Raw genomic sequence first — 27,991 nt, 5'->3', positions numbered from 1 at the left:
CAAAAGTACACAAGAGAGTTTCTAAGGCAATGCAACTTATCCAACCTCTTCAGAACAGAGGGAATCTTTGAGGGGAAAAGCAAAAGAAAAGCAAAGCAATATACTTGCTGCTGGTCAATGGTAAGATCTTTTATTATAGCTAGAGATATGCTACATGGTTTTCAAGCAGTACAACAGACAGATCAAAGCAAATAAGCAATGCTTTCCATGACGAAGGCTTGTCCTTAAGCTCCATTCACAAGGAAAGTTCTTTAACGCTCCTGTATATATAGCTGCACTGAATCTTTGACTATATGCTGGATTAAAATGGCATGTATTTACATTCAAGTTACAGTGCATTTACACACAAAACCAGGGAAATTTTTTATTTTTTACTTGTTACATTCATCTCTTCCTTTGGGAAATTCATTGAAAACAAACCATGTATCAAAGCTCTTTATTTTCTGCATTGTCCCCATTGTTTCAAACTTCTGTTACCGAATTTAATTTTTCATGTGGGAAAAGAAAACGGGAACTTTCTGGTCCAAAACTAGTTAGGGAAAGAGGAAAAACCCAGGGGAAGACAACTGTATTTTGTGTACTTGTTGTATTCAGAAAGAATAGTCGTCACAGAAATTCATGACATCAAATTGGGAAAAAAAAAACCCAAACCACAAAAAAAGGTGGCAGGGGGAAAGGCCTTAATTTTTACCCTTCTTTGTAAAACAAGACAAGGCAGTCAGTAAGTATTTCAGCATTTAATTTCTTCTTAAACATGAGAAAATGAGAACTTTGATTTGATTTTTTCTAACAATCACAGCTGCTTTCCTAATGTCTTCAGTTTATGGTAACTAAAGAGTTTTGCCCACATATTTGCATGTTTATTTATGCACTTTCTCAAAATATTCTTTAGAAGCTTCTGGGGTTGGTTTTATCTGTCAAGAAAAGAAAGTTTAGTTACTATATGCTGTAACTAAGATAAAATTACAGATTTGACACTTTATCCAAGAAAAACCATGCATACTATATAAAAAAACCAGGTCATTTCTGTCTCTGCACTTGGTTGAAGCCTAAGTGATATACAAGATCCTGCTTGCAAGTTTTAAGCATATAACACATTTTTCCTGCCAAATATCAAGCAGGGCATTAAATAAGTTAAAAAAATGTGAGGACAACCGGTGGAGAGTGGAAGTCAAATTTAGAGTTTTAAATCAAATTTGTGTCTCCTAAAAGAAAATCAGTGACTTTCTTTGCAGAAATCACACTTTTACATACAGACAGGCTGGATTGGTCCAGCCAATGAAAGTCTCAGATTTAGACAACAGGCACAGATTCAGTCAAGCACCTCACGTTCAAGTAGGTCTCAGCCCTTCAGACATGCACAAATGTGCCAGTGTCTATACTTAGAAAAACGACATTTAGCAAACACTTACTGTAGGGGAGTCTGGAGTCCAGTTTGCCGGGCAAACCTCTCCATGTGTTTCCACATACTGGAATGCTTTCACCAAGCGGAGGGTCTCTTCCACACTACGACCAACGGGGAGATCATTGATACTTAGATGCTTGATGATCCCATTTGGATCGATGATGAAGAGACCTCTGTAATTGAGCAATAATTTAGTAAACGCAAATCACATTTCAAGACCAAACAGAAGAAAGTGGATGTACTATTTCAGCAAGGTAGTTATTCTTAGATGCACGTACCAGAGTTAGGAGGAGCAATACAGAGTTTGATACATTGTTTGTTAGTGGCATGATCAAAAGCCACAAACCAAGTCAACTGGTATGGTATTGTGAAATTACAAAGTATGCAAAAGACTCTTAAGACAGATGTATAACAAAGGTATCATTTCTCATTCCACCTGTATTTCCAAGTTGATTGTTGGCATCCTTCCCGTGTCTTTGATAAGAATATCTGTTGAGTTACTTACGTAATAAGTAATACTACTAAATTAAAATCTGTTGCGTATAAACATTTGTGAAAACCCAAGTCCCAGTCTTACCATACTAATTAACTTATCAACAGAAAAAATGTCAGAATTTCCTGATCCAAAGAAATCAGGAACCAAAAATCTCCAAAGACTCCTACCCAATCCATTTTTTCTCAGGGACCACTACTTGCTTTTAGTAAGTATTCCCATGGTGGAGAATGTCAATCTTTTTATTCTAAATAAATACAGGATTGACTATAGTGGTCTCTAAGACAACTACTTTAGAAATTTCCCACACCGAAGTTAAGGCAGTCTCCTCCCTTAAGAAGAAAGGACAACAACAAAGGGACAGACCTAAAGTGTGAAATACATAAAAAATACTGTAAAATGCTCTTCTATCCTACTCTTGTTTTCCTTAGCGACATGGAGTTCTCCCACTCACTCAGAGCAGAAGAGCTGGCCTTCCCCTGCATGCATTCTGAGAGGGGCCTGGAACCATTCTCAACTTAAATGCCCATGTACCCTTTTCCTAGGGTGGGATCCAGCAGAAGTTCTGCAGAAAACATCTCACAGTCTTCATTTGATCCTTCCAGTTTCCCCTGCAGGAGGGGACAGCATGGCTCATGTTGGTTTAGACTGGGTTATGTCATAACAGAGTCTTGAGCAATTGTGCGTTACCTTAGTGCTATGCCAGGTCCTTCTAGCAGCACACCATAATCACGGGAGATTTGTTTTGTGAGGTCCGACAGAATCGGAATATTCATTTTGCCCAAACCGCCACTCTAGGGAACAGAGTAAGATTCCATTTTGTTAAAACATTTTCTAGGATTATCCTTCTTAAAGCTGCTGAATTCTGTGCTCTTGAGGGTACACTAACAACAAAACAGGTGTGCCATTTGCTCCATGAAAGGAACCACAGGTGGGGGCTGTTGTTTATTTGGTTTTGGGTTGGTTTGTTTGTCTTTTTTAAAAAGTCAGGAACATTTGGTTTCTCTGGAACATGAAAACCTTCTTTGGCACTCAGCATTTTAGAATTGCTTATTTTGGTGGTAAAAGGCTACCTATGACAACAGTCATAAATCTTCAGAAAGATTTCCCTTGTACACTATTCAAGAGCTTTGAATACAAAAATGTCTACTGCATATTTAAGTGCAAAACTAAAGAAGATTAACACGGTGGGCAGGGAAGGGAAAACCAACCTGCATACTACAAGCAGACAAAACCCAAACCTTCGAACAGCCAAACTAGGTGTGTCAAGAATTCTGCTGCTCTATTTAGTGCACATATTATTTTTTTATCTCCCCCCCAATCAATTTAAATATTGTTTAGAGAGTCAACCAAGATTTCTTTCAGTTTTGCAACATACTGAGAGCTGCAAGAGAGATAAGCTTTCTATCCTTGAAATAAACCTGGAATTTGTTAGCTTTCCTATTCCTGGCAGCAGCAGTGAATCATTGTGTAATCTCAGTCACTCAGACCCTGATCCTGCAAATGCTTGCCCTGCAACAGAGCTCTCGTACTATGTTGGAGAAACCAAGGCCTTAGCTTCTCAGGTGTCAGTTTCCTGTTTGCAACACCACAGAACTCTTTCCACCCTTTGCAGGGCATTCTGCTATATGTGCCCAGAGCAGTATGCCTGACTGGCATATGCTGAACAGCTTTGGCGTAAAGTGGTGAAAGTCCACAATCACATTCCAGAGCTTTGAACAAAGCATGCAGAAAGTTAAGTACGGACAGGCTCAGCCAAGCTGTATTACCTCTAGCAAACTCCTCCCTGCCCTGTACGTTACAAGGGCAGGGCTGCAGGCACGCCAGTCTGCCGGCACTGCTGCACACTGCTGCCCACACCACCACGTGGGCCATGACTGATGGCACAGGCACTTCTGCACTTTCTTGTGACACCTCCGATTCTCTACAGCTAACCAAACTACTGAGATGCTTTATGTGATCAAAACCATATAATTTTATATTACATCTGAAAGAGGGTCCTCGCCAGTAAAAGGCCATCTTTATCACTTACTTTCCCTGAAGAAAGCTGAGGACCTCCATTTGTATTGACCAAGTGGAGCCAGTTTAGCAAGCAAGAGTTAATAATACAAGTGCTCCAATAAACTGGTGGTTCTGCTTCCATGCTGAAGCCATGACCATTAGGTATTGGTTAACAATAGTGACTAAACAGCTGCTGTTCGTTTTCTGTGATGGTGCACACAAACCACTGGCTGCAACAAGCAGCTTAGCACGGTGACAGGTATGCTGAATATTTGTCTTTTGAGATAAACATATGAGGACATGACGTAACCTACAAGACTAATAAGAGAGCAAAACAAAGATTAAAAAAACCCCCTAAATTATTAAGGAAAAGAGCAAGAAAACAAAAGACTGAGGTCAGAATTATGTCATTAGATGTAAAAGTTAAATCATTTCAGATATCACTTTAAGCAGTCTATTGAAATTGGTGTTTGCACGATTGTTTATTCAACTTTTCTTCTCAGGAGCTCTTGTGAAGAGAGAACAAACCAGCAGCAAAAGCCCCAAACAGCTGCTCAATTCATACCTTTCGTGGGGTATTTATCCAGGCCAGATGACAAAAATGAGAATCCACAGAAACTGCCACCACTTTACAATTCACATCATTAAATTCATTTGCTTTGTTGCTGAAAGCCACAATTTCTGTGGGGCAGACAAAGGTGCTGGGTGGGAAGAGAGAAAAGGCTTTAATGATTCTGCAATCTTTCCAGGGAATTTAGAAAAGACTCTCATGTCTGTTTCTAGGCACTAATGCAGCAGGGTGTTTTCTTTAGCTTTGTAATTTTAACGTTTCCCACTCAAGATCAGTTTCAGTCCATCTCAAAGCAACAGCCACAGCCACCCAGCTGGCACACTAGTTTTCAACTCTCAGTTCTAGACAGATTCTTCGCAGAGCTGGAGAAACCGTCTCTGCTAGATACTCTCTAGACAGTCTTTGGAAACTATAGCAGAAAGGACTGCAGGTTAAATCCTCCCCCACATGCCCGCATACACCAGGACACACTTGGTGAGTCAAGTCTCCCGGACAGGCTCAGCCCCATCTGTTCAGCTTTTCTCTCAGAGCTGCCTACAGCTGCAATTCTGCTGGCCCTGCTGCTTAAAAGGAGGGAGTCTCCCAAGGCAACCCTGAACTGCAAGGCAATGCCCTCGCCCCAGCATCTGGCTGCATGAGGAACCACACCTGCATGGCCACGTCTACCTCCTGAAGCAGTCCCGGCAGCTAGAAGATGCTCTCCAGCCACCGGACCCGTTGCTTTCAAACACAGCGGCCATTTACCCCCAAGTCTTAACACTCACGCTCAAGGGCCGGCCACCCCTGCCGTGCAAGGCCTGCCCAAATAACGCAAAACCGGCCGCTTCGGCCAGCAACGATGTGCAGCCTCTGGTGACCTTCAGCAAGGCAGGAGGCCCATCTGAAAGGAGAGACACCCAAACTCACAAGTCCAGGGGGTAGAAGAAGAGGACGAGGTACTTCCCCTTGAAATCATCGAGGCTCAGCTCCTTGAACTCGCCGTTAACAACTGCCGTTCCCTTAAAAAACGGGGCGTGCTGCGTGACCGCGGGAGCAAGCAGCCGAGCGCCTGCGGGGAGAGAGCACGCTGCGGGCCGTGCCGCCAAGGGCCGCCCCGCCGAGCCCCGGGCCGGGCCGCCGCCTCCCGCCGGCCGCAGCCGCCCGGCCCCCGCAGGCCGCTGGAGCCGCTCCCGCCGCCCGGCCCAGGCCCCGAGGCATGCCCGCGGCCCCGCCGGCCTCCCCGCACTCACCCAGGCTGAACTGGCGGCGAGCGCAGGGCAGGGGCCGCGCCGTCAGCCTCCTCCCGGCGGCGGGCACCTGCGGGGGGAACAGGGAGGGTCAGAGCCGCGGGGGCTGCGGCCGGGGGCAGCCGGGGAGGGCCGCTCACTCACCGCGGCCCGCAGGAGCCTTCCCAGCGCGGCGGCCATGTTGAGCGCGGCGGCGGGGGGGACGGGGCGGAGCGGGGCCGCCCTGGGCGCCGCCGGGAGGGCCGGGCCCGGCCTCTTTCCCGCCGTTGAGCGGCTCGGAGCGGGGCGGCGCGTTCTCCGGGCTGAGCCCGGCGGCTGACGGCAGCGCGGGTGGCGCTCGGGAGCCGACCGCGTATAGAGCTTCCAAACGCCTTCTGGCTGCCTTGAACTCGCTTCATTTATCGTTGTTCAGTCACGACCAGCAGGTTGCGGCGCGATAGCCGTGTGCCTGCTGAGCGCCTCTCGGCTCTGAGCTTTGCAGGCCGAAGCCGTGGCCTCGCCCCCCCCGCAGGCAGCGACGGCCGCTCGCCGGCAGCGTTGCGGGCAGCGGGCGGTGTGTGCGGGCGGCTCCCGCGGGCCCGGCCCCGCTCTGCCGGCGGCACCGAGCGCCGCTGGGCACGGCCCGGCCCCAGTCAGAGCAGCCGGGCTGCGCGGCAGCTCCGCGGGCGGGCGGGGAGCCACGGCCCCCGCTGCAGGCTGCGGCTGGTGGGGGGGTGCGCAGCCTGGGGCAGCACGCCTGGTACGGGTCAGCCTCCCCCTGAAGCTGGGCGTCTCGGAGAGCCAGCTGTCGCAGCCCAGGGCCCCCCAGCTCAAGCCCAAGGAGATGCTTTAACAGTCCGTGGAGCAGCACGGGGTTTTCCTCAGCCGGTTCGGCTCAGCCCCGGGCGGTGGCAGCGGCCGAGCCCGGCGCTGGGCTGGCGCCTCGGCGGCGTGCGCGACCCGCAGTGCTGAAAAACGCTTTCTAAAAGTCTGCTTTTCTTAGCATCTTTTTGTGCGTTTCTTCGTCTAAACAGTCAAATCGAGTTGAACCCGGGTTCGCTTCTGGGTTTCGGTAATTTCTGTTTTAACATTAGTGTTTATAAATAGTCACGGGCTTTTACGAAGGGGAGATCCCACCTTGTGCCTAGAGAGAAGCCTGGCTGGCTTCGCGGCAGGGTAAGCTCAGCCGTCAGCATCTGGGGCCAAAGGCAGCCAGCGCAATGTCAGCTACCTCCCAGGCCCCTGGGATGAGCTCAATGGATGCTGAATCTGTACTTCTGAACAAATCAGCAAACTTACTCCTGGTGGTGATCCAGCTGGCATGGTCTGGTCACCTCTGTAATACTAAACTGTGAGCCTTCAAAGGAGGGCGGTTGTGTGCAATCAGCCTGTTAGGGTCACTCACTAGCCAGTATTAACTCCCCACTATGCCCAGGCACTGTTTGGGGCAGTGTTAGTCAGTGTTGTCCAAAAGCACACCAAGACCTTTCTGAGCATTTAACATCACCACTAGTTTCAGTCACTGATACCTTTCTGTAGGACTCCTGTATTTATTAATCCTGATGTAGCCAATAACAGCTGGAAACGTGGCTCCAATAATCTCAAAACCTGCAGTTCCAAGTAGGGCATCCAGAATAATGTTACTTACTCATACGTGCACAGGGGTACTGCATGGCTGGCTGGGCTTGTGATGAAGATGGAGTTGTTCTGCACAAGGGTGCAAGCGATGAATTCTTCCTATAGCCATGGTGAGAAGAGAGTGAAGAAAATGTGAACACTAAAGTATACAGATACTGCAGCATGGCGTTTACCCACATAGTAGTCTCACTTCTCACTGCATCCACTGATTTCCTTGAATTTAAATAGAATCACTATTGCTTTTGATTTTGAAGTTGCTCCCTTCAGGGCAAAACACCCCCTAAGAAGCTCTAAGTGTGCATTCAGCATCTGTGTGTGTATGTGTGTGCAAGCGCAATGCTGGGTCAGTGAACTAGCAGGTCCTGAGTCAAGGACACTTGCTTACCCTTTGCTTCTCATTAGTGCTTCATTAAGGGAAACCTGAAGGTGTGGGAGAGAGTTCAGTTTTGACTCTTGCTGATGAACCAGGGCTGCTTGAAAGTGCCAGCTGGATGAGGACTCTGCTGGGAAGGTCACTAGCAGAGCAAGGGGGGCCAGCTAGCTGAGCTACTCAGCTTATTTGCATGTCTTTCACCTAAAAGTTAGGGGCATTCTTGCTTAAAAACCCCTGAAAACCTAAAAGTGGAAGTGTGTAAACTATTTGTGCATTAGAAAACATGTGTTTCTAATGTGTTTCAAAGTGTGGGTGTGCTATACTGTAGCCTGCAGCCCTGGCGATGGAGAGGGAAGGAGAGGTGGTCGAGACGTGCCCGCAGCAGAGGTTTGGGAGGTCTTTGTGCCACAGCTGAGGGCTGCCAGCGGAGTGGTGAGCAGCGGAGCTGAGCCTGGGACACCAACAGAGCAGTAACTGTCGGTGAAGAGTAGCAGAGAACCATCAGCCATTACCTCGGCTGATTCCCTGGACAGCCCTGTGGAATGGAACGGAGAGATGTGCTCGCCCAGCTGAGTCCCCCATGGCTGGGCACCAAATTGTGCGCCCAGGGACTGCTGGGCCACAGCGGCTCCTTTCCCTCAGCTGTGGGAGCCCTATTGTGGCAGCCAGAAAAGGGCTATTGCTAGGATTTCCTGAGGATGGTTGTCTCACCCACGACTTCTAAGTGGATGTATTCTCAAACTATGTCCTTCCCCCCTCCCCGGAAAGTTTTATTTGTGTAAAACTCTTTGTTTAAACACTTGGCTTGCAGGTGGGGAAATATTGCTCATGCTTTGTTATGAAGGCAGCGTAATTCAGCTTCTCGGACCACTGGGCAAGAGCTTGAACTACTGCCATTTAACAGGGGGTTTATTTTCCATTTTGCTTTTTACTGGGCATCCCTACAGTTTGAAGATGGACCTTGTCACTGCCAAAGTGCACCTGGCAAAAGAGTTGTTCCTTTTTCCTCAGCTCTGGCTCTGGCACAGGATACAGTAGCTGCTAAACACGGTTCTTCTTGCCATTCAAAGTTCAAAATAAATCTGCTGGGTGATACCATATGTGCATCCTTTTCCAGATAGCGTGGTTGTCTGCTTTGCTGTCTGTCACAGGCTTTTGCCTGGCTGGACAGGTCCCAGCCTCACTCATCCCGCAGTGAGGGAGTGCTTGTTCACACCGGTGCAGCGCGAGCTCAGCAGTGCACGGACATGTTTGCATGTGAAGGATTAGAATCTTTGAGCCTGATTCAAATTGAGACATCTGAAGTGGGTGAAAGACTCTCCAGGGATTTCAGCAGGCTGTGGAGAGGTTTGTATCTTTACAAGGTGCAGAGCAGTGGATAAGGCACTTGAACAGGTAACGGGAGATGGAAATTTTATTTTTGGTTAGAATACTTACCTGTCTGCTCTGAGTCTGTGCCTCTCTTTTCCTATCTGGGAATAATTAAATATGTCTTTCTGGTGAGAAAATTTGAGGTCTGTTGATAAAAAGTGCTAGATAATGCTTGTGTGGTGCTACCATTACTGTTTTGTGAGAGTTAAAGAGCTCTTTCATAGAACATCATTAACACAACAGAATATGAGCGAAAAAGTAGCTGCTTCTCCCTGAACTTGATGAAAGGGGTAAGCAAATCCCAAATCAGGTCTGCTGGCATGGGTCATTGAATGGCAGATTGTGTGCAGAGTATGAGATGCATACATCTGCCTGTTTAAAAAATAAAATCTGCTCATCTTCTAGAAGGTTATTTTATTCCATGTGCTCAAATGCTGTAACAGTCATTTGTCCTCTACCTTGAGGAAATAGATAACTGGGGAGAGAGGGGAGGAAAAAAAAAAGCTTGGAAATGGAAAGAAACAACAGAGGCATAAACTTTTTTATCTAAGCCAAAGCAAAAAGTTTGGTTTAGACAACAAGATGCATCACCCCATGGCTGTTGGTAGATGGCAGCCTCTGTCCTTACACAAAGGGGCTCTGTAAGAGGTTACAGCTGCCTGCAAACGCGTTCACACAGGCCTGTGTGCTCCCACCTGCTGATTCCGAGCAGGAGGCGAAAGAATTTGCCGGTTTGTAGGACTAAGTTTCAGAAGCAATTCCGAACCCAACCCAGCTTAGAGCTAATCGTTAGCAGGCTTTACTGTATTAATTGTGTATTATAACATGGATTTAGGAGATAGGTGCTGTTAGGGTATGGTTCCCATTGATAAGTACAGGCAAGAGCCTTTTGGATATCTGGTTCACTGGGGGTCTTATCCTGACATTTCAAGCAAGCCGTACTGAGGCCAGGTGGTTTTTCTCTGGTGGCAGGATAAAACTGGGTGTGTTGTTGCTGTGTTTCTGGCTGGGAGCTGCATGAGCCCACCCTGGCGATGACTCATCCCTTACAGTGGCTCAGAATATCACACTCTGCCTTGCTGCTTTCCTATTCTTATTAAACTGATGCATTTGGGTCTCGCACAGTGTTGGCGTTTCATTTACAAACCTCTCTTTTCCCATACAGGAAAGATGGCTGCCAGCCCTGCTTTATCCTGATGTTCAGCACGCAAAAAGGTTTCTTTCTGAGCCTTTCCTGAATGATTTTGGATGAAGATGTTTCATTTAAAAGCAGAACAACCAAACACATTAAGCATGTTTTTCAGAGCCTGTTTTTTGGTAGCCTCTTCTTTTTTTTTGTTTTTTCCACCCCTTCCACAATTGGCTGCTTCTGCTTATAATTTAGACTAAATTTTCTCCTTTCTCCCAGCAAGCGCTGAATCAGGATCTGATCAGGCCAGCAAAAAAGACCTGTATTCCTTCCCTGCCATCCTGTCTTCAAGTCCATGCTCGAATATTTCAGCACCAGAGTTTACAACAGTGAATAGAATAAGATACGCTGTGGAACAGACTCACAGGTCTCCTGTTTCTTCCTTGCTCACAGAGCACCTGACTGCTCCATTAAATCAGATGTGGTCATACCTTGAAATTAAAGGACTGTGTTGTCACAAGAGAAAATGGATATAAATAAATCTACCTCTTCCTTATATTGGCTTGGTTTTGTGAACCAGGTGTTCCAGGCGACACAAAAATGAAGATACCAGCAGCTAATTCCAGAGGTAAGACTCCAAATGCTGCAGTGGGTTTTGCAAAGACCAGCTGATGGACTTTGAGGCAAGTAGGTCTGTGCAGTGGCACTTGTCCTGGCAGCCCATGGGGAGTCACATCCTTGAAAGAGGCCATCCATCTGAGGTCTGTGCTGAAGCAGACCATTCTTGTGTTATCAGTGGTAAATTCAGGCTTGAAAAAAATGTAGTAGAAAAGAGAGATGCAGTGAGGACTGATTGTCTTCAAAGTAGGGCGTTGTGCTAGTGAACACACCTCGTTCCATGTCCAAGTGCACCACATTGACTCAGATTTATCGGAAACGAGTTTTATTTTGTTAAATGCTGTAAGAATCCTTAAGGAAACCCACTCCATTGTTCTTACCAGTAAAAGTGAAGTCAGAATTGCTGCTCTCCATGTAGATGTGTAACTAAGGCAAACGTGTTATTGCGCAATCTCAGCAGGCCGGTAGCAGAGCTCAGCTTTCCACTCCCTGCACTCAGCCATGTTTAAGTTACGTGACTGCTCCTAGTCCACTTTAATGGAAAGTCATCCAGCTTAGTTGAAATAACCACTCTGGCAGCAGCACAACACTCTGTTCAGTTTCTGCCCGTGTTTCTGAAGGGACGGTAACTGCGCCTTTGCTTGCCAGGAACATGAAGTGCTTCGGAGCTGCACCGTTCGTGAACACCAGGTAGCCTCATGGCATTTGTGAACACTGTATAGATCTGTTGTAACTCTTCTGATAAATCTATGTACCTTTTAAAGAATTTGAATAAATGTTCACAAGTATACAGGGCACCAGCATGTCAGAGTCGTGCTTCTGTCCCACAGGGTGGTACTGCAGATGACTGTGTATATAGGGGTACACATAGAAGAGGAGCAGCAGAGTCGTTGAGTGCACGTGCTGATTTCCAAGTGTGACTTAAACTTAAGAGCTTCAAGATCAGCCCTCTTCATTCAGGCACCTGTGTGAAAGTTACACACCAAACACAGTCAGTGCTCCCTGTGGAGTCTCCCACTAAGGCAAATGCCTCCCCACTGAACAGCCTCATGCCGAGATGTGGCAAGCGCACTGGGAGCCCACTGCTGTCACAAGCTTGCTGCTGCTGTGCGTGCTGCTTTACAAAATGGGGACTAAGGCATGTGTGTTCACTTTTCCTTTGGAGAGAGAAGTTGCTTGTAGCATTAAAAACATTGTATGTAATAGAAGTATGTAACTGTGTCTTCCAATATCAGCCATGTTGTGATGCTGGTGTTGTCCTTGTGATGACCATCAGCAGAAGGCTGGGCAGGGATGTGAAACGCATTTATAACCTGAGTATAATTTGCTCTGTTTACAAGCGAGCATCAGTTGTTGCGCAGAAGTGGTCAAACAACAAGCAGGGCAGACACTCCTTAGGAACCTCATCTCCATGCTAAGGCTCTGGTTTCCAGGAAGCAATTTTTCCCTTAAGAATTATTTAATCAGAGAAAAATCTTCCGGTACTTTACAGCTGCGTATAGAACTTGGCATTACAAAGAAAGTAACCACAACATGGCACGGCTTCTGGAGGGTGAACGTTTTCCGAAGTGATAGGAGAGAGGACAAGGAAGACTGTACACAGTAGTGCCACCTGCTACACACAGTAACTTCCAAAGTTCTAATTTTTGGTGCTTAACTGGGTACAAAAGGCACATATTATAGCCATTTCATCCTAATGCCCAGGGTATTATTCATTAAATGGATTTCTCATTTATTTCCTATATTCAGAAAAACGTGTTCTAGGCAGACTACAAGTTCTGCTATTGCAAGTAATTTCTGCATGGCTGTAGAAAGAAATATGATTGGTAAAATGAAAAAAAAAAAAAAGAGGAAAAAGTAGTGTCTGTGCTCCACTTACAAGAAGATGCATGTTAATTTGATTTGCTTTATGTGGATTTAATCAATGCAAATACAGATGGGGAAGAGTGTTAGCAAGAGTAATGGGTTGTTTTTATTTTTCTTTCTTTGCTTGTCCTGCTGAATCGATCTACCCCATTGCCAGGAAAATCACAATAACGCTGACAGGAGCGTCTGTCCTATATAGACAGAAGAGAATTTACGTTGTAATCTAGTGCTTAAAATTCACAAACTTTCCACAAGTGGTTGATGTCTCACGCAACTGCTTCCCAGGATAAAAAAAACCAAACCAAACCAAACCCAATGGTGTGGCAGAAAAGATGGGATTCCCTCGGGGACTTTTGAAGCTCTCCAGCAAGGCGAGAAGCTGGTGCCTCCAGCCCCGGAGCAGGGCGTGCAGCGCAGGGCAGAGGATGGAGGCTGCTGGCTGTCGGGGGGCTCCTCCGCCGGCTGCGAGCGCCTGTGAGGCGATGACCAGCACGGAGCCCCGGGGGTCCCGGGCCGGGGACTCCGGGCAGGGGTGCCTCGGGCGGGGCCGGGGAGCCCTGGGGGTCCCGTGCCGGGGCCGCCGCCGCGGGGTGGCGCCCGGTACCAGGGCTGCGCCGTGCCGCGCTGCCGCCGTCGGGGCCGCGCCGCAGGGAGCCCCGCGCATCGCCCCGCGCATCGCCCCGCGCACCGCCCCGCGCATCGCCCCGCGCATCGCCCCACGGCCCCCCGCCGCCCCGAGCCCCCCGCCCGGGCCGCTCCGCTCCAGGCCCCCCGCCCCCCCGCGGTCCCCTCCGCCCCCCGCGGCGGGCTGCGCGCCCCTCCCGCGGGGCTCGCTGCGCGGGCGCGGGGCCGGCGCCAGGTGCGGCGGGGCCGCCCCAGGACTACACGTCCCGGCGTGCCCGGCCCCGCGGAGCCGGCGGCGGGGATGGCGCCTGCGCGGGGCTGCGGGGCCGCTCCGCGGTGCCACACCCCCGGGGGAGGGAGGCAGGAGCGCCCGAGCTCTCAAACCGGTGGGGAGCCCGCGGGGCGGAGGATGGAGTAGCGGGGCGAGGCGCCGCGGGAGCAGATAGCGCGGGGAGCGCCGGCTGCGCCCGGCAGCGCGGAGGCGAGGGCAGGGCAGGGAGGCGGGGGCCATGCACGGCGGGATAACGCGCTAGGGGCAGGAGGCGGGTGGTCGCCCGGAGACTCCGCACCTCGGGAGTGACGTCCTGCTGCAGTGCCGCTGCCTGCCTACGCTGCCCGAGCTCGTCAATGGAGCTGGAAAACATCGTTGCCAACACCGTCTTGCTGAAAGCCAGGGAAGGTGAGAGAGCGCCGGGAGGGGAGGGGGGGCCGGAGCATCCTTGTCGCAGTCGCCCCTCCGCGGAGCGATGCCCGCGGGGTGCGCGCCGGTCCCGCCGCCACCGGCTTTCGGGGTGCCATGTGGCCGCGCCGCCGCTGGGAACGGCTTGTTTGAGACAGAGCCCCGGTGGACAGGAAAAATACCGCTTTTCCCCCCCCGGTGTGCGGGTGTTTGGGAAAGGAAGTGAATGAGATTGCAGAGATTACAATATTCACCCATCTCTTCCTCCCCCCCCCCCCCCCTTTCCCCCCCAAATCTGGTCCCACAGATTGTGCTATTTCAGCGTCTATTGTTAAAGGTCAGCTGCAGATGCATTCATTCAAAAGGGCTTAGCAAATCTGCAAATAGCTTTCCGCGCCGTGTGGCGAGACCGGCGAGGTCGGATCGCTCCAACGTACCGTCATTGCCTTATTCGGCGTTATTAGGTGATATCATGTTGCTGCAAGCATGCCCGTTGTGGGGAGGGGGTTCGGCCCCAGCCGGAGCCGGCCAGAGGGGCCGGGGGCTCAGCTCCCCACTGGCGGGTGCCCCGGGGGCTCGCCGGGCAGCTGGATGCTCGGGGAGATGCTGGGGCCGGAGCCGCCGGGCTCAGTGCGCCTTGGGACCGCGCTGGGATACCGGCCGCGGCTCTCGGGAACATCCCTCCCTCCCCCCAGACCCCGCAAAGCCGAATCCCGATAACCGCCAGCACAGGGGGCTGGCGGGGCGCCCCCTCACCCCAACCTTCCCCCGCGGCGGGAGGGGACGCGGGTCCCTCTGTCCGCGCGGGGGGTGCGCGGGGGGTCCCCCGGGACGCACGGCGGGGCTGGGGGCCGGGGGCTGTGGTTGGCCCCGGGGGCTGGGGCGCATCCTTCCCGGCCGGAGGATGAGCGCCACGCACAAGCAACACGTCTCGGGGCTGCAGCATCGCTGCCAAGACGCGATCGCTGTCTGCCGGTGGCAGCCCGGGTTTACGTCGGTACTTATTTACGCGCTTAGTTTCAAAGGCGACGTTTTCCCAGGGCTTTTGCCCAGGCTCGGTTCCCTGAGAGCACCGCCTAGGCTGGGCGCCCCGGGGTGCGGTGCAACCTGCAGCCGGTTTTCCAGTGGTCGCATCCTGCTCGCGGGGCTGGGGACCGCGGGGCTGGGGACCGCGGGGCTGGGGACCGCGGGGCTGGGGACCGCGGGGCTGGGGACCGCGGGGCTGGGGACCGCGGGGCTGGGGACCGCGGGGCTGGGCGCTGGGGAGCTCTGCAAGTACGAGCAAAGGGATGTTAGTTTTGTGAAAGCGATCATTCAATTAGCCCTCCCTGGAGCGATCCTTTTGCTGGAAAACAGTTCAAATTGTAAAATGATGTTTATATAACTCATGGGCTGTTGAACTTGTGGGGCTTAGCTGAAGAGTAAAGTCCTGAGAGCCTCCCCAAAAAAGCTCTATAAATAATAAGGGCAAAGGTGTTATTCCATTCAGCAGATCAGTGAATTATAACTTTCTGACTTCTGATGGCGGATTTTTATTTTCTGCTGTCATTCTTAATATTGTTTAGGATGCAGTTGTTGCTACCAGCAATACAATACTGGTTTAGATTTCAGTAGACCAGAAATGCTTTAAAGGACTGGTACTAATTACAGTTATTGTGTGTTGTTTTCAGAGAGCCAATATTTTGCAAGTAATTTTAAATGGGCCACTCAGTTTTATGGTCTTTTTCTACCATCCTCAGCAAGACAGTAACAGTAATGTTGTTTTATTGTGTTAAAGTCTTATTAAAGAAGCTGTTAGCTATAAGCTGAGTGGCAGAGCTTTATCAAGATTTATTCCAAACTGTATTTCAACTTTTCTCTTAACCATGTATGAAGCTCCAGCAACATTTTTTGGGGGAGGCTGGTGCTTATTTATTGTTAAAGCTTTATTGGAGGGTGTGTGTAATTTTTTTCAAATGAAGAACAAAGGGCACGTTACGTACTTGATGTAAGAGCCACAAGTGTCATGCCCACATTGCATATCTTCCTACATTCTAGTTATCATTGCAAGCTGCAGGGAGAAAAGTGTTTTTAAAATTTGCAGGGAGCAATGTAGGTGGATGTCATTGCAGAGGAAGAAGACAGACAGCATATGGAGGACCAAGAGTAAAAGCAAATTAATATATTGAGGATTATGGTGTCTAAAAATGAGTTTGTTCTAGGTCTTGCAGACTCCATCAGTAGATTTAGCTGGGTGAACATGTAGCCAAAGCCAAGTACATGCATGTGTGTTTCCACTTGTTAAGTCAAAAGTAAAAGCTGTAATAGCTCAATTACATGGTGGCTGGTGCCTGCAATGTGGTGCTTAATGTCAGAAGAAGGAAAATTATGGGATCCACTCTGCAAATGTTAGTAAAAGCTGCGAGGGGAACACAAACCCGGTATCAGTAGCAAAAGAGACATTTCAGATTCGTTTCAAAGGAGGGGTTGGGTAGACCCACGATGTTCAGTCCAGCGGTGAGGACTTTTGTAAGGGACTCGGAAGCAGGGCTGAGTGACCACCACAAACGTTTTCTAGCAAATATTGGTTTAAATTTTGCAACTCATTTGCTTTGGCCTTGGTAGCGTTTTTTCTGTGGTCCCTTGTGTTTCCTTTGTGACTAAGTTGTACTAAAGCAACTGCCGATGCAAAGTGAACTTTTTAGCTGAAATTCCAGGAGGCAAGTTTTATAACTGTTAAAGGAATACTTGCACTCGCGTCCTGATGATTACAATGTGAAGCACACCCAGAATTAACTGATGCCATGTGATACGTGAGCAATCTTATTAGTGCAACAAAAAGAGTAAATGCAGTTCACATTGAACAGAAAATAAATTTCAGATCTTCATCTTTTTGCAGAATATGAACTTTTTTGTTGCAAAATTACACATAAATTACTTGTTATACTCAGAAGTCTGCTAGTCTGAACATGTAAAAAATGGAGATTTCTTGCATTTGAAAGTTCAGTTATGATTTATTAAGAATAAATGTATGCTTTTCCCTCAATTATTATTTCTCATTTCTTGGATGCAAAATCCCATTTCACAAATCACTAGTCCCTTTTAGGAGTGAAGAGAAAATTCATCTGGTCTAATTATAGGAGCCAAATAGGTATTTGGGGCTATCTCGTATTGCCTGGGGAAAAGAACAAGCACGGAAGGGAAGACAAGAAAGATGAGAGTCATAAAAAGAAAAGCAAAATAATAACAATTGCAGTCATTTTGGGTTGAATAAGAACCCCAGATTATGAGGTACTGAAACATTTATCTGGATCTTTTCATTAGCCGCCTTGTTTCTGAGCCTCAGCAGTCGCATCTGAGCCACAGAACCATCCAGCCATTAGCGATGGAGATACATGGCACTGCTAGCAGCAAATCCCGGTTGGCAAACGGTTCCCCGCTAATCTTCCCAGTTTAAGGTTGTTTGAAAGAGGACGTAATAAGAACCAAGGAGATGATGGAGGGGTCCAGGAGAGACTGAGGATTGGGTCTCCCAGCATTTCAGAGGAATTTTAACAACCCTAACCCAGAGAAACTTTAAAGCGCATCCAGAGAGTTGTGAATCTATCCCTTCCTGTCAAAAGCAATCAGCTGATAAAAGACTAGTCTTTCAGAGAAGTTGATGATTAAACTGTGGTGTTGGTATGAAAACCAAACAATATGGTCAGATAAACGTGACCAAGGTGTGGTGATTACCTAGATACTCTTCCTCATGATCCATTCCTTCCTAGCCGTAAGATCAGTCTTCCCTCATGTTACATGCTGCTTGTATGTGCATGAGCTTCAAAACCCAACTACAACTTGACTCTGAAATTGCAAAATCCTTTAAAAATTTGTACAAACAAACAGACAGTTCCCACCACTGTAAAGTTTTAGTGATGACTAAATTAGTCATTGCAATTATTAATTTTAAAACAGCCGACTTGGACAACAAACTATTGTTTTTCTCAGACCTGGGGTTTTTAAAGTGCAAAGTTTATCGTTGCAAACTTGGTAAAAGGAGAAAAAAAATGCCTTCAACCACTAAAACACAGTACAGATGCATTCTTTTTTTTTTATTCCCTCCCCCCTCTTCCCTTTTTAGGTGCACTGGAACTCTAAAATAATCTTATTTATGGCCCCCAAGCAGAGCCTTTGATCAGCCTGGCCAAAAGGGGCAACATTCTTTTATATAACTCACAAATTTGAGGAGTGCACACTGATGCTGTATAACATGCAAAATGTGCCTATTCATAAATTACTGTATTTTTAGCTTGCTTTTGCAGGATGATCACAGGAGAGATTTGTGCGTGTCCTTATTGGCAAAAGACTAGTAATAAATCCTAAACAAGAAGTGTGATTGCTTTCCAAGAACTTGGCTGCAGAGCAATTGGAAAAAGGGCAGTAGAACAATGAAAAGCATATTTTGAAGGAAAGAAGGTGACTATAGTGACAGCCAAAACCCCATGGAGAACATGATTATTGCAACTTAACTGCAGCAACTTCATTAACCAGTGCATTGAATGCAGAAACTAAGGTCCTGTCCTCTTATCTCTTGAATAAAAAAAAAAAGTACTTTGTAAGGAAAATGTTGTCTCTGTAAGCAGAGGAAGCTTGCCTGCAGTGACTCAGTTTAGCTTTCTTTTTGGAGTTCAAGAGAAGCTCTCACCACCGCAATAGCTTAAAAAAATATTCAAGAATGGAATCGGCCATTACTTCAGATGCAACAGGGTGCTTTTAAGCAGTAGTTTTTGAAAAATGAGATTCCTTTTCAAGCTTAACCATTTCTTTCAGGGGAAAAAAATATCCAGAAGAGTCCAGAATATTTAATTATATTTTAATTAAGGAAATTCAGAAACCAGGATTCTTCAAGCCTTTGAAAGGAACGTATAAGTCTGTATGACTTCAAGTTCTCCTTTTACAGAAGGGACTTATCTCTGTTGCCGTACCTGGCTTAGAGTGAGCATGTGTGTGTCTGTAGAACTGGCTTGAAATCTGTTTCTGTGGTGGTTTTGTTTTGTTGGGTTTTTTTTTTTTTTTTTATAGCAGGGCTGATGCAGAGCAAGTTAGAGCCACTGCAGCTGTGCCCTTGGTGGGCACTCTGTTATTCTGGGGTCCTGCAGGTGGCTGACTATGCCAGGTTGCAGTCATGGGCAGTAAGTCTTGCGATGTGGCAGTGCTGGGGAAACCAAGAGCTCTTCCACTCGGGCTTTGCTACTGAAGAGAGGACTGTGCCCCCTGTGTGAGTTGTTGCTGTGGAACTGGGATGCTATGGCCTGATTGCTACCTAGCTTGTTGAGTTTGTAGGCATTTAAAAAAGAATACTTGGTGTTGAGCTGCGATGGACTCTCAGGCGGTTAACACACAGAAGCTATTAGCTAGCAAAACTTCTAGAACAAGTGGGGACTATGGAGGCTTGAATAGAGCTTCGTGCACCTGCTCCATTAATCTCATGTGATTGCTTTCCTCTGGTGCAAAATAATAAAGTCACAAAGAGACCGCCTGCCCTTGTTATCAATACTTTCCATTGCTGAGAAGGTTTTAACTTGGTGTTGCTGAAATTGTCCACTCAGAAAAGAATTTTCAGTGTTTATACAAGATGCAGGCATAATTTTGTGGCTGTATCTAGCTTTTTGTATCAAGACTATCCTGAGGTAGATTAGATAAAAGTGACTGAGGGAGGTGGTTTTGGGGATGCTCTGATGAGAGCGTTACCAGCCCAGCAGTGCGTGGACCGAGCAAATGCAAGTGTCTTTGTGGTAAGCAGCTCCAGAGCGAAAGCCCCAACCCTGGTCTTGCCCTGGGCCGGGCCCTGCCCCAGGTGTCTGTGCCTTTGTCACCGGCGTGTTGGTGGGTGGCTGTGCACTGCCCCATTTTGAGGGCAATGAAGAGGAAAAGGCTAAAGAGGAATGCAACATTAAAGAGGAATTGCTGTTTCTAGGCACTGGGGGTGTGTTATACCTGGTTGGTGGCTGACCTGGCTTCCCTTTTCCTTTATATGTGGGGACAGTACAGTGGGATACTACTGGCGAAGGGGAAAAAAACACCTCTCAACCAAAAAAACCCACCCCCGCATCGTTTCATTCTTCTTGCAAGATGAGCTCTCTTTCCAGGTACTGCTTTGCTAGCTACGATTTGCTAATGATCTTTCCCCAACTCAGAAGATGAACATCTGCATGCTGAGGACTTTGATGCTTGCAGTGAAGGGCCTGAAACCCCAGTCATGTATTCAGACTTGATTAATAGAGATGTGCTCTGATCCTCGTAAATCCCAAAGCCGACTGCCAGGATGCAGGCAGAGTCCTCCTGCCTATGTAGAGACAGAAATTGTATTTTTATTGCTTGGCTGACCGTATGTATTTGGGCATGTAGCCGATTCTTCTCCTATACTATTTTTTACACCAGCGTTACTCTGTGGATGACTTCTGGTTTGTATTGATCCGAAGAAAGCTACTGAGGCTCTAATTTTAAAGTGCAGGTAGTGGTGCTAAAGTCAATGGGACTACTGCCATGCCTAAAATATCCACAAAATCTCATCAGGATCCGTATCGGTGCATTGAAAAAGTTTAAAAGCAAATGATTTTATCAAAGTAGTGACTGTCTTTACAAAATATTAGTCAAATCCAACCGAATAAACAAGAGTTCTGGATATGAAATACTACCCTTCTATACTTTTTTTTTCTCAGTGAAAATAGGAGCTAAGGACCTAATTCATGCTCATCTGTGAGCTCTTCCCCTGGATCTCTATTTCAAAAACATTCTATATGCTGTATGAGTTTTCTGTGTGCAGTGGGCAAGGAGAGAATTGACTGCTCCTTGTTTTTACAGGCACATAATTAAACAATAACAAGATGATATAATCCTAATATTTCTTTAAGACCACAGGATCTGAAATTAAATTAAAAGCCAGGAAAATAAAGAACCCTGCAGTTTGATTACACTCAGCTGGATTATCTTTGTAATTATTTTGCTTGGAAGATTTAGAAATGCATACTGCTTCATGAGAAAGATTAGACAGTGAAAGCAAAAATAAAGTAAACATTCTAAAGAAAATATTGCAAAGATGATAGGTATTTCACTTAATTTTGGAAAAAATATATCCATAGATTTGCCTGTTAAAATGAAAGGATGGAACAGAACACAGGTGAGGGGGAAGATGGATGAGGCTGTGAAGTCTGTAATACTGGCTCAGCTGCTTTAGTTCATATAGTATCTCTTCAGATATAGTTGAAGAAACTGTCACAAGCATTTATTGAGGGAAGAAGGGCAGGCTGAAAGAAGTAGAAATGCACACAAGTACTTGAGACTCAGTTTGGACCCGGGAGTGAAGAATGCAAATAATATTAATGAAGGAAGGGCGGCTGTCTGCACTGTAGGATGAAAATAGTTATTTACACTAACTTCTCAGTGCTACAGCGAAGGCTGGATAATGTGTATATCCGTCATTTCCAGCACCGAGAGGTGTGTTTACTATGGATGAGTAGTCTCATGGGCTTCATGGGGGGGCTGCTTGGTGGCTGGGGATGCAGCTTGTTTGTGCTCAGGGTCAGCTGGCTCTCGCTGCTGCGGTGCTGCGTGTCGGTAAAACTGCACTGAGATAACTGGAGTGAAACAAAGTACCCACAGCCATCGGTAAAGGCCTGCTACGTCATCTTGTCCCGTGTCCTCCACAGACCTTGTAAGGTTCGAAACAGTTATGGTATAAAAGTGACTCCATTTATGGGTCTATCTGTTGAGAAGGTTTTTGCAGTCCAAGAAAACTTGACTTTCCTGGTTAAATTTTCCTTACTTTCATCTCCTTACCCCTCTAATCCCTTTTGTACGGTTCTCATTCTCCAGGTACTTTCTGTTTTATCATCAGTTATAATCTTGCCAAGTTTAACAGGTTTTGTTCTTTCCTTCTTCCAGCATGCCAGCTTGGATGGTGCACCTCAAATGTTGTGCCAGTCAGTGCTCGGGACCAGTTTGCTCCCAGCAGCGGGTTCCAAGGAGATGTGCCTAGGGACAGAGCTGGCCTGGTTGCATTTGGTCCTCACCCTGGCCCACCCCAACACCAGCTGGAAGAGCGGGTTGGACAGGAGGGGTCCTGGGGGAGAGGCGGTACCCAAGAAGGTACCTGAGGGTATTTCTGAGCAATTTCCATCGGTGAGGGTGCTGGTGGAGCTCCCTGCTGCCCTGGGGATGTCGAAGAGGCAGTTAATAAGCAGTAGCAGCTATCTTTGCATTGGTTGAGTGTTCTCTTGGGTCCCATTGAATGCATGATTTCACTATGAGCTTGGCTTTTCCTGGTGGGCTGAGGTTATGTTACAAGTTCTAGAAGTTACCTGATTTTTGGTACAATACTACTTTTGCTGAACTGCTCAAAGATCCAGTCTCTACCTTGTGTGGGCATGTAGCACGGTGACTTCTGGCATGCTGTTTACCAGCTCCCAATGCTCCTGGACCATCCTCCTTTTCCTAGCATCATTCTTCCAGTGAATAAATTCAGATGGTTGTTTCCTCTCTCTGTCTAAAATTTTCTAGACCAAAACGCCGACATTTTATTCTTCTGGCTTTTCTAATCTTTATAGTTTATTTTCCTTATCCTCCGTTTCTGACACCACCTTTGAATTTGAGAAGTCTTTGATGTCATGTTTAAAACACACTTAATTAGATTGGATTAAATGTCAGTTTACTGGACATATCTAAGGCTTTATGTATTTTCTCTCATATTATCCTTGGTTGTTCTTTGGTCAGTGTTTATATAGAAGCCTTGTCACACAGACTAAAGTGACTGAAACTGTTCTTTTGGGGTTTATATTTTTTTTTCCCTTCCTCCCCATGCACATGCTATGGGAGACCTTCATGATTCTGCAGGAAGTCTTTATTTACAATGACAGCTGTAGACTCTGCCTGACTGAGCATGCTCCCTCCATTCTGTCTAGCCATCTAGCATGTCCCAGGAAAGAGACTACCTGCCAGGAGAACGGAGAAACTCTGTGTGACGTTACAGTTGCGTTCACTTGGCAGCATCTGCAGAAGGCACTGATGGAGAATCTAGTCTTGTGAAAAAAGTAAAAAAAAAAAAAAAAAAAAAAAAAAGGGGGGGTGGGGGGAGAGAAATGCAGCTAGAAGGAGAGGAGATCCAGAAACAAAGGGAAGATGTCAGTGATGCCAAGTGAAAACAACACCAATGAGTTCTCAGTGGCGCTTCAGCCAAAATACTCCTGTAGGCAGTGCAAGGGAACTGATATTTTTAACAAGCAGATGAGTTGGCAAGAATGGATGCTAGGCTAAATCATCATTTGGCCAAGGTTGCCAAAATATCTGTGGGGGGTGTGTGTGTGTGTGTACTATATATTTTTTACATATATATATATATTTCATATTGGTGCTGTTCAGTGCTTGTCATTCAATTTTGTCCTTTGGTTTCTGCTGATTTCGTCTTCCCGTTGTTTTCCCTGCTGCTCTGTCATAGGTTTGGTTTTGTTTCTTACTGGAGATGAAGGTTACATTGGGAATTCGTTTCAGTCCATGTGCCTTTTTCCATCTTCTTTAGTTTTGGTTGTTAGAGATTTCCCCCCTCCCTGCCCCAGTGCTCTGGGTCTCTGTGAGGCTGGTTGCCTTTAGTTCAGCAGGAGAGATTCTAGTGATAAGCACACTGGAAATCAATAGGGTTCCTTTCTGTAGGGATGATCTTGCTACTTGCATGGCAAACCTTTCTTCAGTGGAAATCCAATGGAACTATGTACCTCTCCTCCTTGGTTGCAAAGCATGGTGCAAAAATGCAATTGCTCACCCTGCACATTTTGCACAGGAAATTTTACTTGGCTAAAAGTTATGGAAAATTAAAAGAATCTGAACACTCAGCCTTAATCTTCTTACTATTAAAGGAAGAACAGTTGTCCGCTGCAACATTTGGAAGCAGTGAAAAGGCTTGCAAATACAGGAGTTTGGACTCATCTATGAATAAACCCTTTCTGTCTCTCTCCACAGCAATTCCACATCTACATTTCATCTCTGAATCACGATTCTGTGTTTTCTGAGGGTGCCAAGTTATAAATCACACATTGACTGAGAATTCCTCATGGAGCACACATCTGGGAAAGTTTGTGCTGTATTTCACCAGCAGCCGAGTTTTAGGAAGAACGATCCCGATGACTTACATACGACATCAGCTTCTCTCAAGGTCGCAGTACACCTGTCCTGGAAGCCTTGTGCATTTAGCATGCATCTCCTTTCACTGTTTGCTCAATGCAATGAGAGACAGAGGAACGGTTCAGGAGTTAAAGACCCCCAAACTTTAGCCCTCTGGTTTGGAGAGCAGGTAGTAGAACAGCAAAGCCTTTGGAGTAAAGCTCCTTCTTGCCACGTGTCATTGCCTGACACGGGATAAGCAGCAGGTGCCTATGGAAAGGTGCGGATAGAGTGATCCTTCCCCAAGGTGCCTCCTTTTCAGCCTCCCAGTCTAGGGACTTGCTGAGCAGAAGGTGGCTTCGCCCTATGGTATTTAGAGGGATCTATCCTTTATGAATTGATTTAATCCATTTTTTTGACGGCATTTATAATTTGGGCCCGAGCAGCTTCTTGTGGCGATGAGTTCCATCATGTAATGAAAACGTGCAAACTTCCCCACATCTGTACTCAGTGAGGGACTCAGTTGATGTATGACTTATGTTTTGGCAACTTCAGAAAGCAATCACTGTGAAGATGTGGAAGTGTTTTGGAGGGCAAAGGAAGGGAATTATCTGCAAATCAGTCAAATGCTTCTGGGGTTTGTTGGCTTTTTTTTTTTGTAACATATTGATTTCATTGCTTCTGTCAGACTTTCTATCGGGTCATTCATGATTTTATAAGCTTTATCACATCCCCTTATCGCCTTTCTCTAGGCTGAAAGGTCCAAGTCTATCACCTATGTCCCTTTTCATCTTCTAATTCTGTATCCTGTTTGAAATGGGTGACTAAAACTACGCAGCGCATGTGCGCACTGTGGGCAGCGGCACGGTGGTGCTGACCACTTCGTATTTTGTTCTTGTCTCACTCTTAACTTGATGCTTGTTTGCTTTTTTTCCCCCAGTGTCACAAGTATTCATTACTAGGCCTGCTGACAGCAACCTCAGAAATTTGTCTTCTGAGCTGCAATGTTTAATTTAGAGCCCATCATTTGGTGTCTACAGCAAGAGCTGTTTCCTTCATGCACAATACTGTGCTGTCTGACACAGAATTTAATCTTTCTTTTTCTTTTTTCCAAACTCTTAAGTGATTCAATACTGCAACGTACTACTGCAACATACTCCTGCAACTCTTTGCAGACTTGTTTTTGTTAAAACTGTCTTGAAGAAATTTGTCTTGGCAGCAAATGTCATCGTGCCACTTATCTCTTTTCCAGACCATTTGTGAGTACACTGAGTAGTCAGAGTCCTATCGCAGATTGCTGTGGGACCCCACCAGCAGCCTCCCTCCACTGGTAAATCCTTATCCCTGGTTTCCCATTTTGTCAACTGCTGCTGGCTCACAACAAGGTCTGCTTTCCAGGAACAGTTTAGTTTCTTAAGAATTTTTGGTGAAGGTGCCAACCAAAAAAAAACCACACAGTGTTCAGAAGTGTCAGAAGCCACCTGCCCAAGCAGCTTTGACCACAGCCAACTTGTTCTAGGGGTGGAGAAGAAAAGTGAAAACCTATGAATGAGAAATGTTGGGATTTGCCAGCTGATGGCAGTATTCGAGGGAGCCATCCCTGTGACATCTGAGGATTGGCAAAAAAATCAGGGTTGCACCAAGGGCTGAAGGTCACAGTCGCAGGCGAACGCTGTTAAAATGGGCACTGTTCAAATGGACCCACAAACCTGTGGCCATCTGGAGCTGTCATAGCGGCCAGTTCTAGCACCGCAGAGGAGCGTGATATATGCCAGTAGGCCACTGGCCACAATGTGCTTAAAAATAAACCCGACCCAACCCCCTTCCCCTAAACCCTGCCAACCCCAATTCTCCCTGCTTGGAGGCACTCCTCTGCCCCCAAAAAATAGGTGGTTTCAGTAATTATTCTTCAGGACCTGTACACGGAGCACTTGCATACATCCATGCATATGTACACAGGGTTCACCTCCCTCCTCAGGCAGCCTGATCTGAAACCTCTGGCAGGTCTCGGGACATTTGTTATTCTGGCTCACGCAGACCTCCAGCTGCAAAATGTTTATTTGGCTGTGAAAAGTCTATGAAGTAACGAACTTTGATGGATTCAGCATATTGTTTTCTCTTCCTTATTTGGGATGCAGTTTGCCTCCAGCTCTCATGGGGAACACAGACTTTTTTTTTTTTTTTTAAAAAAAAGCCATACATCATAAGTATTAGATGCCTGGAATGACTGCCGGTGTGTGTAGCACAGGTATGAGCAGTGCACTGCTTGCAGCTCTTGCATGGCAGTCTGCACTGCAAACAGATTGCCTAAAAGTAATGGCGTAATATGACTGCACAACCTTTAATGTTTAACCTTGCTATGATTTCAAGTTGCTAATAGTTTATTTTTGCTGACTAGCAGCTTACAGGTTGAATAATACCATGACACTGGGATTATTTGTGGAGTCAAGTGAAGGAAGTCACCTCTGGCTCTGAGCACAGTTGGGAAAGCAGGTAGAGAAATAGATTCTTTCTTGAGTGACCTCTCTAAGCCCTCCTTATGGTGGTTGGCATAAACAAACAGGTAATTGAAAAGTTTAGAATAAATAGAAGACAGCTTTTAAAAACTTAAGGATGTGCTGTGTAAATGACTGTTCCAAAATGAAGCTCAGGTCTATGTTACAAATCCTTTGTGAAGGGATTGTTTGAATATATTTTTAAGCAAACGTTTACCAGCTGTGTGAAGGCATGAAGCTTGTTTAGAAGCCCAGAAATACTTTACAAGGTGAGGACAGAACATACTTTTGTTCTGAGTCTCTGGCCTAAATTTTCAAAAATACTTAGGGGGTTTTTTTGGTTTTTTTTGTATTTTGGTTTTTAGATACAATGGGTAGGGAAGGAGTTAAGATTGGGACTAGATACAATGGGTTGAGAAGGAATTAAGATTGGGAATAAAATACTGGACAGTAAACTCTGTTGTAATATATATTCTGTGCAGGGAAGAGCCAAATGTGTTTCTAGGACATTTGTTTCTAGATGCGGAGGAGGGCAAGCAGCAAAGCTTTGCTCTCTGTCCTGTGCTGATCTCCGTGCCGGAGGCTGTTCCGCAGGTGTTGGGGTGCAGTGTCACCCCTCGAGGGAGGGATGTAGAAAGCTGCAGTGCTGTCGCTATGGATCTGCTGGTGCAGGTGCAAGCTGAAGGTGCCATCCCATAAACACTGAAGCAGGTAAATAATGTCAAGTGAATAGTCCCATAAGGTGAATGGTTTGTTGACAGAGGCAATTTGAGCAATTGCTCATCAGTGAAAGTAAATGCCTTGCATCTCAGGCTCTCCCTCCTTGTGTAAAGAAAGTCACTTTTTATACAAGTAGTTAAGGGCCTGACACCCAATTCCAGCAGACAATTGTGGGAAGACTGTTTTTTAAAGAGGTTTTGCTTGGTTCATTAAAAACGTGATGAGATTTGCAGATACTTCTCTTTGCTACCATTGATCTGCACTATTACGGTTGGATCCTTTAATGGATTGCAAATCACAATGAATGTGTGTTGTTTCAAACACATCAAGTACTGTATTAACTTCTCCAGTATCTCATTGCAGATGAAGTTTCATTTGATCTTGGTAGATGAAGTTCAGCTGGATGATAAAGCTAATTTTTAGGATTGCATAATTTTGCATGGGAGTGAATTTTGCTTTTTATAAGTCTTACCATTTTCCTCTGGGGAGGGGGAAGGAGGAGAAGAACAGCTTGACAGGAATCAGTTGTTTTGATTTAAGAGGATGTGAGGAAATGGCACCTTCCAATAAATACGGATTTTATTAAAGTTGAATACTGTGACAAATAGTTGAGACTTAGAACTTCAGATTTGGTATGTAAGCAGAGCAACTCCGCTGAGATTTGTGTGTGTGGCTAAGATTAATGAAGTA

The 27,991-nt window shown here is 46.5% G+C and overlaps 2 protein-coding genes across 3 annotated transcripts in view; one reads left to right on the top strand and one right to left on the bottom strand.

The window, feature by feature from the left end:
- Positions 1-108: 108 nt before the first annotated feature.
- Positions 109-5,987, bottom strand: PRDX3 (peroxiredoxin 3). Its single transcript, XM_055720856.1, has 7 exons — positions 5,841-5,987; positions 5,700-5,766; positions 5,377-5,518; positions 4,465-4,600; positions 2,589-2,692; positions 1,413-1,578; positions 109-914 (listed from the first exon to the last, which is right to left on the bottom strand). The coding sequence occupies exons 1-7, from the start codon at positions 5,874-5,876 to the stop codon at positions 861-863; spliced, it is 705 nt and encodes a 234-aa protein (XP_055576831.1). The 5' UTR covers positions 5,877-5,987; the 3' UTR covers positions 109-860.
- A 7,675-nt stretch (positions 5,988-13,662) lies between these two features.
- GRK5 (G protein-coupled receptor kinase 5) overlaps positions 13,663-27,991 on the top strand; it is a 169,506-nt gene continuing 155,177 nt past the window's right edge. Inside the window, exon 1 of one of the 2 annotated variants that reach the window (XM_055719609.1) lies at positions 13,663-13,973. Coding sequence is in view for 1 of the 2 variants with exons in the window: in XM_055719608.1 (XP_055575583.1) it covers positions 13,922-13,973 (52 nt within the window). In the remaining variant the exon portion in view is untranslated. The remainder of the gene's footprint in view (positions 13,974-27,991) is intronic. The other variant, XM_055719608.1, reaches the window with a different exon arrangement.

The sequence above is a fragment of the Falco cherrug genome, chromosome 9 (genome assembly GCF_023634085.1).
Source record: "Falco cherrug isolate bFalChe1 chromosome 9, bFalChe1.pri, whole genome shotgun sequence".
NCBI classification, from domain to species: Eukaryota; Metazoa; Chordata; class Aves; order Falconiformes; family Falconidae; genus Falco; species Falco cherrug.
Note: the sequence above shows the minus strand (reverse complement) of the source record. Positions and strands in the feature narration are given on the sequence as shown.